The 11746-nt window shown below is 41.1% G+C and overlaps 1 protein-coding gene across 3 annotated transcripts; it reads right to left on the bottom strand.

The window, feature by feature from the left end:
- Window positions 1–353: 353 nt before the first annotated feature.
- LOC308123202 (class I histocompatibility antigen, F10 alpha chain-like) lies at window positions 354–9953 on the bottom strand. 3 transcript variants are annotated; one of them, XM_080485555.1, is made up of 11 exons: window positions 9872–9953; window positions 9218–9484; window positions 7512–7546; window positions 7136–7331; window positions 4787–5053; window positions 3407–3685; window positions 2735–3043; window positions 2470–2559; window positions 2149–2166; window positions 2001–2044; window positions 354–1766 (listed from the first exon to the last, which is right to left on the bottom strand). In XM_080485555.1, exons 4-10 carry the CDS (start codon window positions 7185–7187, stop codon window positions 2025–2027), a joined length of 1035 nt encoding a protein of 344 aa, XP_080341681.1. In that variant the 5' UTR covers window positions 7188–7331; window positions 7512–7546; window positions 9218–9484; window positions 9872–9953; the 3' UTR covers window positions 354–1766; window positions 2001–2024. The 3 variants fall into 3 exon arrangements, with proteins under 3 accessions (XP_080341681.1, XP_080341680.1, XP_080341679.1); XM_080485554.1 differs by having other exon boundaries at window positions 7136–7273; window positions 9872–9952; XM_080485553.1 differs by lacking the exon at window positions 7512–7546 and having other exon boundaries at window positions 7136–7273; window positions 9872–9952.
- Between the last annotated feature and the right edge of the window lie 1793 nt (window positions 9954–11746).

Here is an 11746-nt window from a genome sequence, read left to right as displayed (position 1 = left end):
ACACAGTATTTGTTTTTTTAAAACGTTTTTCTTTGAACAGTTTAACATCAGTGTGTCTGAGTCTGCCCTCAGCTCCATTTACCTGCAGGCTGACTGGTTTGCAGCGCCAGTGTTGATAGCTATACAGCTTTTATACCAGCAGGCGGCGCTGCAGCAGTAGGAAACGTCTTCCACTGTCACAGCAGCACTGCCGGACACTTTACCTGCAACACCGTGTTACAGTGAAGGAAGTTCAAGAAACAAGTATTGTTTCTGGAAAACAACCAACAACCAGAAAACAACCAATGACAGCTGAGATATAGTATCAGAGCCCTTCCACACATTGCGTGATGATAAATGTCCCACAGCTGTATATATTGAGAGAAGTTTAATTTGTCTGACGTTAGATCACTAATGGTCACAAGTCTCATATTTGTTTAAGCAGAGTGAAGGTTTTGGTCATTAAATCAGATTCATCGTGAGAAAAGTGTTTGTTACTAAAAATGAATACTTAAACAACATTTGTACTGTCATAATTTTTTTAAACCGACAAAATGAAGAAAGTGATCAATCCAGCGGAGAGCGAAATTTTTCCCAAGGACAGGTGGTGACAGGCAGAGAAACTTTGAATCCTCCTGGTAAAATATTTACTGGTTCCTGGAGGACTCACACACTCGGGATTCAGCAGACTGTTATATGCTGGTATTTTGGACTCAAACACAGAGACTATCCTCATCAACACTTTTAATTCACCTGGATGCATCATCAATACACTTTATTAGCATTAGTTCATGTTCATCCTGAATTATTGTGTTTCGGAATAAAAGTTTCAGGGGAATTCATCTTAGTTTTGTCTTTCAATCGGCTTTCTTAAATCTGTAATATGTACAAAAGAAGTCTCACATCCTAAAAAAACACTATATATAGATATCAAAAGTTTTATACATTCAATATTAATCTATTCAACAAGTAAATACGTGTGACTGCAGTGATTTCTAAATTAATTAAAAAACACTTTCACCAGAAAACCAGATTAAACACATTTTTAAATGGTGACACTGGAAAATGCCTGCATTAACTGTGTTAAACCAATTGAACTTCTGAGTTTAATAAAATCTCCAAAATGATCATTATTGACACAAATGTTGAACATAATGAAGGAAAAGAGCCTTTGGTTTGGTTCTCTCCCCAAATCTTTGGTCTCTGAAAGCTGCTGCAGGACTTTCTCTCTCCAAAACATCTGCTCACACAGCTGGACAACAGCATCAGCATGAATGGAACAGTCCAAGGACACTACATTGCATGTCCATGTATGGATGAAGCAGGAATACAGGTGGGCAGTGTTCATGAGGCTCAAAGACAAAAAACTCAAATCACATAAAAACAATGTGATTTCCATTAAAATAGTTTTTCAACCTTAAATGTTCATAAGAGGTAGACACTTAATGCTCCTTTTGCTATATGGTTTCTGATGTTATGAATCCGGAAGCCCTTTATTTTCCTACAATCCTTAAAATGTACAAGCGATGAATCATAATCATAGCGCACACCGACAACTGAAAAAGCAATAAGTTTCATAGACCCTCTCTTAATGTACATGTAACACGTGTGACTGCAGTGATTTCTAAATAGATAAAATAAATATATAACCTTCACCAGAATAAAAAGATAAAAACAATGGGATTTCCACTGAAATAGTTTTTCAACCTTCAATGTTCATCAGAGGTAGACACTTAATGCTCCTTTTGCTATCTGGTTTCTAACATGGTTTGCTCCTCACTGGTCCGCTGTCAAGACAAATAATAAATCTGTTAGTCTGATTACAATCCAGCCTTCATCTTTGAATCCAAACTCTACAATTGTGTCATTTTTCTGTAAACACAGCAGATCAAACAGAGAGAAATGTGTCACAAGTCTTCAAATCAAACATTAGATGTTATTGACGAGTCAGATTTGGAGTTAGACTGTAGTGTTGGAGACAACGGGCTGATTTATGAGATCTCTTCACTTCATGTACTCACTTTCCTTACGACTGGATCTGCTGATCAAGATGAACTTTCAGAGGCTGGAAAACAAAGTTTAATGTGTCAGAGGAAAACTTGTTCTCAGTCATTTCTGTCAAGCTGTTTGCTGAATTTAAAATCTTCAAGAGAATAGTAAAGTACTCACTGTTAGTGCGTCTGAACCCTGGAAAACAGGAAGATAAAGAGTTTTATTCAGAGTTTAAGCAGAGGTCAACAGGCGTCACTGAGCTGTTTATTTACTTCCTGAAACGACTTTCTTTGGTTTTGAAAAACTTCTGCAACATCTTCAGAATAGTGACTAAAATCCTTCATAAGATGTGAAAACAAACAGCTGAAGATTCATTTAGCTCCATTACAGTCTGGAGGACTAAAACTAAACTTGATGTGTCACTCTGACAACTGATGGCTCCAGAAATCAGCTTCCTCTGAAAATCTATTCATGAGGAAATGAATGTTTCTTCTTTACCGTGACTGTTTCTCCTCCAGAGGACGAGTCCAATGATGCAGCCTGCCAGGAGGAGCAGTCCAACAGGAGCAACAGCAGCAGTGGGAAACCCTGCAGATAAACCCACACAGTGTCACCTTGTTTTGTCTCCATTCACATTTGATGTCACTAGTGAACCACTAAATGATCCGTAACATCTCACAATGTGACAAATGGAGAGAATCACATTCTAAATCAGCGTAAAAGTGAAAAAAGTGTGAGTAATGTGAATGAATGTGTCTCTCACCACTGCGCCGGTTGGACAGGATGACACGTTTGTCCAGTGTTGTGTGGACGTCCTCTTTAACTCCAGCCAGATGAAACACACAGTTGTACCTCCCCCAGTCTTCAGCTTTGACCGATGAAACATCCAGATCAACGCTCATCTGGAAGGTTCCATCATTGTTGGGGAGGATCTCTCCTCTGACCACCTCCTCATGGAGCTCCTTGTCGTCTTTCTTCCAGAACAAGTTGGCCCTGTCAGGGTAGAAACCTGTAGCGTGGCAGATGACCGGAGAGGAGGGAGTCTTCTGGAGGAGAGACACTGAGGGACGCTCTGGAGAACAATCAGGAAGACACCTCACACTTTATTTGATTCTCACCTGGAAAACATCACAGTTCCTCTCTCCTGTCCTGTGGCTGTGATGGAATTCAGTGCAGCTGTTAATAAATGTGCCATGTAAAGTGTGATGAGGGAAATAAAGTGGAGTTAAAGAGGACAATAAAGATGGAGAGAGGAGAGAAGATGGTGAGAGACAGATCAGAAAGGACAGAGAGGAAGAGAAAATGAAAGCACAGAGAGGAAAAAAAACATGAAGAGAAAGCTGCAGGTAAATATTGTGTAGGCATGAGAGAGAAACAAAAGAGGAAGATAAAAACTGTTTGGTGAATAAAACTGTAGCAGGTGATGTGATTTTACCTTTTCTCATCAATGAGCTCTTCCCATAGTTCACAAACTTCTTCAACCAATCAGGACATTCTTTGGTGTGGTAGTGTTTAAGATACATTGTCCAAGCTTTGTTATTGTCCAACTTGTGTTTGGTGATGACAGCTTGTGGTCTTGGAGCGATCCATGTCTCCGTCTTCAGGTCAAAAGATATGAAATCTTCTCCATCATAACCGTATTGATGAAATCCGTTCACTTCATCAGTTTCATCGTCCCATTCACAGCCAGACATCCACTGGACGATGTGAAGACCTGAGAGACCAGAGTCCATACACACATACACACACACACACACACACACACACACACACACACACACACACACACACACACACACACACACACACACTCACACACACACACACACACAAAGGATTAAAAACTCAGATTTCAGGTCACAAGATGCTGATTTTCAGTGGATAATGTGTTTGTTTATCCTGCTGAACTGAACTGTCAGCAGAGACTCGCAGTCGTTTTACTTTCATTAAAGTCTGATGGCCACAGGCAGGAATGACTTCCTAACAAGAACGTCTTTGGATTGTTGAAAGGAAAAATCCCACACATGCTCAGGGAGAACATGAAAACTCCTCATAGAAAGATATCGTCAGGAATCGAACCGAGGTCTTCCTGCTGTGAGGAGACAGTGCTTAACACTTTACACCTGCTGCGGGCATGACTGTTGATAATTTACTGAAATGTCAGGAGATGAAACATGAAACTCAAACTAAAAGAAACAAGAAGTGAAAAACAGATGATAGAAACTTTGATTTTCAATTTAAATATTGTTTTTAAAATGTTCCAAACCTGAAAAAAAATCCATCCTCAGAAATATTTCTTTAAAATTCACAAAGCAGCTCTCACATTTCTGAATGAATACGGTTTGTTTCTAATGTAAGAATGACATTTTATATTATTTCTACAACAATATTTGGAGCTAAAACAAACCATAGAGACTGTGTGGACTAATAAAAAGAGAAATAATAAAAAAGTTCCAGGAGTCTGAATTTCGTTCATTTTAAGAGAAGAAACTATCAAAGTTTGATGAAAGCACTTCAACTATCATTTCATGTGTGTTTGAACTTGAATAAAGTGAGTTGGCTGAGTCAATAATTGAGTTCAATGGACAAGAGTGTTTGTCGAAGCACCGACACATTGTGATCAAGTGAACTTCATCCAGATAGTGGATGTGAGCTGGAGAACAGAAGAAGAAGTCAAGCTGCTAAATGACTGAATCTGTCATCTGAAACCAACATTTACAAGGTGTCAACATGTCCACACTAAACTCACTACATGCAGAACAACAGTCAACACAGTGAAGACAGTGTCAGGAAAAAAGAGAAAGTTCAAACAAACCTTCAGTTTGGTTGAAGCGCTGCTTCAGGAGCTCAATGTTTCCTTTGTCAATTTGCTCATTTCCCTTGAACCTCTCAGTGTCCTCCTCCCAGTATGTTGGATCATCATCTGTGATTTTGTTCATCCAGTCCTGTTTGGGCACTGCTCTCCTCGTGTTGCTGTCATAGTGCTCAATCTGAACTTCATCAACTAACGTAACAGCAACAAACTCTGGAAGGTTTGGTACTTCAGAGAATGAAGTTTGGAAATACTTCAGAGAGTGAATCACTGTAAGAAAAAGATCAAGTGCAGATTTAAAATCAGTGAACAAGATTTATACTCAAACATCATTACAATCACAAATAAAACATTTTATTTTTCAAAATGTTCAACAAAACCAAACGTTTTCTCTCATCTTGTTGGTTATTTCACTTTAATGAAGGTCTCTGATTTAAACTATATATCATATCCAGAGACAACTTCCTTTTCATTTTGAAAGTCTTGAATTTATTTGACTTTATTTGCTTTAAAACCTGGTTACACCTCATTCAAAGAGCATCTGTTCACTCTTTTCTACAGTTAGTTGGATTGTAAACACTGGATGAGATGGATAAAAGCTGATTTTGTTCTGCTGTGACTGTTGAAAGAATTTAAATATCAAACGGAGCAACATGCAGCCGATTGAATCTAAACTATAAGTTTTTTTTCTTTTTTTTCTTTCCTCCCTTGTCCTGTTCGGCAGCTTGGGCCAACAATATGATGTGATTGAGAGCCTTCGGAGTTGGAACAGTTTTTGCTCTTGCAACAGGGAGAGACCTGGAGTCTCCTCCTGTTGCTGCCTTTATTAGAAGTTGGCATGGCTGCCGTACACGACCGGGGGGGAATGCCCAAAGAGAGAGAGAAGAGAAGTTGAGGGGGAGGGGGGAGGGGATAACATACAATACCCTTGTTGTGCTACATATATTATTTGCAGTTATCAAACTGATCCAAATACTTTACAACTGTTATTAGATTAAACCAGCCTGAGCAGCTCTATCTAGACATTAAGATGATTTCCTAGATTAAACCAGCCTGAGCAGCTCTATCTAGACAGTAAGATGATTTCCTAGATTAAACCAGCCTGAGCAGCTCTATCTAGACAGTAAAATGATTTCCTAGATTAACCAGCCCGAGCAGCTCTATCTAGACAGTAAGATGATTTCCTAGATTAAACCAGCCTGAGCAGCTCTATCTAGACAGTAAGATGATTCCTAGATTAAACCAGTCTGAGCAGCTCTATCTAGACAGTAACATGAAGCAGGAACATGAATTAACAAAGAGGCAACAACAAAAGAGGAACATGATTTTTAGAGTTTGAGCAAATGATGACAGAGAACAAGCAACTTCAGAAGCACCTTTCGTGAGGAGTGGAAGTGTGTGTGTGTGTGTGTGTGTGTGTGTGTGTGTGTGTGTGTGTGTGTGTGTGTATGTGGTTTGTGTGGTTTGTGTGTCTGTGGTTTGTCCACTGGGTGTGGCCGGAACTGTTATGGGGGGACTTGTAGCGACACCCCGGGGCCTGAGGCCATCGGGCCCGGACATCGCCACCCCGGCGGACGGCAGCCCTCCAGGCCCGGGGAGGCACCAGCGAACCACCCCACAGAGCCACGCCCCCGCCCAGAAAGCACCAAATGGAGAATGCAGAGAGGAATCCCCCCCAGGCAAGAAGAGCCCACGGGAGAAGGATACAGGGCACAGGGCCCCAGGCCCCGACCCAAGCCGCCAAGCCGAGAAAAGGCCGGAGCAGGGCCCCTGGGCCGAGCGGGCCGGGAGCCCCCCCAACCCCGGCGAGGCCCACCGCCCCCCCCAACCCAGCAAGGTAGAGATGGCCCCAGCCGCGGCGCCCCGGACCAGCCCCGCCCCCAGACCAGAAAAAGCGAAGGCCCGAACAGACCCCGGTCGGAGGACAGTTGATTCACCACCCCCAGGAGCCTTATATCCTACCCCCCACTTTCCCGCCCCATGATTCTCCCCCCGATCTTGATAGATACACCCACACCCCCACCCGCCCCGACACAGACACCCACCCCCAACCCCAACCCCACCCCCACTCCGACACAGACACAGACACAGACACAGACACAGACACTCACACTCACACTCACACTCACACTCACACTCACACACTCACACTCTCACCCCCCAGGCCGCCAGCCGGGCCCCCACCCGGCCACCGCGATATGCCATCCTCCACTAATCCAACAGTGAAAGGGAAGGAGCATCAAAACCCCAGCCACGCCACGAGCGCCACGCCCGAGGGAGCTCGCCCCCTGCATTCCAAGAAAGGCATTTTCTAATGATTATTGATCAGATGTAAAAACATATGAAAGCTACCTGGAGCCATGCTGGGGAGTCTCAGCAGAAAGAGAGCCACGAAGAGCTTCATTTTGACCCGTTCAGTCTTTATCTTCGTGTGGAGAAGAAGCAGGAAGTAAAACAAATACCGGAGGAAGATGAGGCGTGAACCTGCATCTGAACCAATGACAATTCAATGTGAGTGGTTGCTGGGTGTCACTGACTCACTGAGGTTCTGAAACGAAAGTGAAATAAACTTCATCATTAAATAGTAATCCTCAATAATCTACCTATCTATCTATCTATCTATCTATCTATCTATCTATCTATCTATCTATCTATCTATCTATCTATCTATCTATCTATCTATCTATCTATCTAACTATCTATCTCGGTCAAAATGAAAAGAAAATACCTTCATTCAGATGTTCAATGCTCCACTTTTTCATTCTGCAGTTGTATAAAAGTGAAGTCGGGGTTCATGGAAAGAACAGATGAAATATCAGGTGGGATATTTATGTGAATAAATGATTAAGTGGAAGCAGGAGAAAACAACATGGTCGTCTGCAAACATATTGGAATGGACTATTTGGAATCTGACGTGTTTCAGATGAATGCAGGTTGTGGACATTTTCTGTTTTTTTCAGACACAAAAGAAATGAAATTTGCAACATAGTTTAGCTCACGTCATCTGCGGCAGCGAGAAACAGCTTTAGGAGATGTGATGTCAAGGCTCCAGCCATCAAACTAAAATATGAACAGTCTATAACGCTCACTGATACTTCAATTGCAGTTTATTCGTGATGATCAGTTAAGGAGATCTTGTTTTTGTCTCAAAATGAATGAGGCGCAGGTCAACAGTTCTGTTTCCTCTTGTATTGAAAGTCCACATACTGGGAGAAAGCAGGTGGTGTTGTGTCCAGAGTCTCATGATTAAAGTCCCCACATTTTAACAAAATGGCCTCCGGTTGTTGTGTGTGTTTCATGGCAACATGCCGCAGAGACTTAGAACCAGAGTTCTATGTCCCTACAGCACAGCTTATTTACTGTGCCACACAGACACAGACACAGACACAGACAAAGACACACACAGACACAAACACACACACACACACACACACACACACACACACACACACACACACACACACACACACACACACACACACACACACACACACACACACACACACACACACACACACACACACACACACACACACACACACACACAGTTTTGTTTAAATACAGAAAAGCAGTCTGATGGCCACAGGCAGGAATGACTTCCTAACAAGAACGTCTTTGGATTGTTGAAAGGAAAAATCCCACACATGCTCAGGGAGAACATGAAAACTCCTCATAGAAAGATATCGTCAGGAATCGAACCGAGGTCTTCCTGCTGTGAGGAGACAGTGCTTAACACTTTACACCTGCTGCGGGCATGACTGTTGATAATTTACTGAAATGTCAGGAGATGAAACATGAAACTCAAACTAAAAGAAACAAGAAGTGAAAATCAGATGATAGAAACTTTGATTTTCAATTTAAATATTGTTTTTAAAATGTTCCAAACTTGAAAAAAAAGTCCATCCTCAGAAATATTTCTTTAAAATTCACAAAGCAGCTCTCACATTTCTGAATGAATACGGTTTGTTTCTAATGTAAAAATGACATTTTACATTATTTCTACAACAATATTTGGAGCTAAAACAAACCATAGAGACTGTGTGGACCAATAGAAAGAGAAATAATAAAAAAGTTCCAGGACTCTGAATTTTGTTCATTTCAACAGAAGAAACTATCAAAGTTTGATGAAAATACTTCAACTATCATTTGATGTGTGTTTGAACTTGAATAAAGTGAGTTGGCTGAGTCAATAATTGATTCAATGGACAAGAGTGTTTGTCGAAGCACCGACACATTGTGATCAAGTGAACTTCATCCAGATAGTGGATGTGAGCTGGAGAACAGAAGAAGAAGTCAAGCTGCTAAATGACTGAATCTGTCATCTGAAACCAACATTTACAAGGTGTCAACATGTCCACACTAAACTCACTACATGCAGAACAACAGTCAACACAGTGAAGACAGTGTCAGGAAAAAGAGAAAGTTCAAACAAACCTTCAGTTTGGTTTAAGAGCTGATTTGCGATCTCAATGGTTTTCTTTAAGGTTTGCTCGTTTCCCTTTAATATCTCAGTTTCCTCCTCCCAGTATTTTGTATCATCTTCAGTGATTTTGTTCATCCAGTCCTGTTTGGGCACTGCTCTCCTCGTGTTGCTGTCATAGCGAACGATCTGAACTTCATCAACCAAATAATCAGCCACAAACTCTGGATAGTTTGGTACTTCAGAGGATGAAGTGTAGAAAACCTTTAGAGAGTGAATCACTATAAGAAAAAGTCCAGATTTAAAATTGAATTATTACAACCACAATTAAGACATTTTACTTCTCAAATGTTACATTGTATGACAATAAGACCAAACAAAGTCATCACAATAAAAAACTGGAACAAATTCTAATCCAAGTCTGCCTTGACGTCATATCAGGATATTCTATTGTGTAAAAATCAACACAGTACTAACTGTTACACACATTAAACATGGAACATGTGGTTTATTCCCTCCAGTTTCTACACAAGAACCTTAATATGAGAATAAAACTTTCAACGAGGCTTCAACTGTTGACAGACGGAGAAAAAAAAACCAATGAAGACAGAAATAAAAAGGCATTTTCTAATGATTATTGATCAGATGTAAAAACATATGAAAGCTACCTGGAGCCACGCTGGGGAGTCTCAGCAGAAAGAGAACCACGAAGAGCTTCATTGTGACCTATCCAGTCTTTATCTTCGTGTGGAGAAGAAGCAGGAAGAAAAACAAATAAAGGAGGAAGATGAGGCGTGAACCTGCATCTGAACCAATGACAATTCAATGACTCACTGAGGTTCTGAAACGAAAGTGAAAAAACTCATCTCAACCCAACTCAGCTTTAATTATAGAACACTTTAAAACCACAACGTTGGCATAAGTGCTGAAAGAAAATTCAAGCACATTTCTGCAGCCTGGAAAACTAAATACGTTCATGAGTGGAGACTTCACATCATCCATCCATCCATCCATCCATCCATCCATCCGTCTATCTATCTATCTATCTATCTATCTATCTATCTATCTATCTATCTATCTATCTATCTATCTATCTATCTATCTATCTATCTATCTATCTATCTATCTATCTATCTATCTATCTATCTATCTATCTATCTATCTATCTAGCTATCTATCTATCTATACATGCCCAGGGTTACACCACATCGTGTTCACGTTGTGAGCGAGTTCTCCTCTTTTCCACTTGCCTCAGGCGTTTGTGTCTCTATCAGCTTGAACTGTGCTGAAGCCGGGTCGCTCCACGTTAGCATCCCAATGAAGCGAGCCAAGTTTCAGGAAAACCGCACAAGCAAATTTGAGCTGGCACATGGTCACTGTGCCACACCCTTCAGTGTGAAAGCACCTGCACTGACGAGTTCTGTCTTGTCTTAAAATGGCAGACACACACAGTTTTCTCTTCTTCACAATGCAGCCAGCCACAGTGTGACTATTATCACCTCAAACCAACTTAAACTCACTTGGTCAGGTGTCGTCCTTCAAACCCTGCTGATGACTTGTGGAGTGACACAGACTGAACACAGGAGAAACTGCAGCTTCACATGGACCGTCACCTCATTATCATTGACGTTTACCACCGCAGGAGTCAGTAGCAGGTCGCACAGTGGAGCAGTGGTTAGTGCTCTCGCCTCACAGTGAGAAGGTTGTGGGTTAAAATACCGGCCGGGCCTTTCAGTGGCAAACTGATCTGTTACGTGTACATAACATTGCAGATGATGTTATCTGTCCTCCTGGCCATGGCTCCCTCTTTCTTGTTTGGCCACATTCCTCTAATGAAAGATATGGAACCCAATTGAAGGTGTTCAACAGTAAAGCTTCAGTCGTGTTCCACTCCAAACTCACAAATAAAGTCAACACCAGAATCTGAATCAACAAGCAACAGCACCATATGAAATCATTTATTTCACCACATTTAGTCAAACTATCTGCTATTAGTACAGAAATGCTGTGTGGTTTATAAATTAGTCATAATGTCTTGGAATAATTCTGACATTTGCTTGTTTTTGTTTCCTTTGTTGTCAGTGTCAATATTCTTCTGATGATTTGTTGCTTCCCGTATAGATATATACTCCACCTCATGACTTCTTTTACATTAAATATACAAGTCTTTTTCCATTCAATGAGTCATTCTGCTCATTATACAGAAGTGGATGCAGTGTGGCCAACCACAGATGAGATTAAACTCAGGTGTCTTGAAAAGGATCAAATCGTCTCAGGAGAAGTGAAGACTTCAATCATCCATCCTCCATGACACTTCATCCAGTTCATCACAGGACAAACACACATGCTGACGTCTACAGGCCATTTATTATCACCACCTCATAATCAAATAGATGTTTTGGATTGTGGCAAGAAACTGGAGAACCTGCAGAAAATCCTCATATGCACAGGGAGAACTTGCAAACTCCCCACAGAGAAAGGCTCAGACTGGAACCAAAACCTTCTCACTAAAGCAATAATGCTCAATTCAATAATGAAATCTC

The sequence above is a fragment of the Lipophrys pholis genome (assembly GCF_963383615.2).
Source record: "Lipophrys pholis genome assembly, chromosome: 17".
Lineage (NCBI taxonomy): Eukaryota > Metazoa > Chordata > Actinopteri > Blenniiformes > Blenniidae > Lipophrys > Lipophrys pholis.
This window is presented reverse-complemented; position numbering and strand designations above follow the sequence as displayed.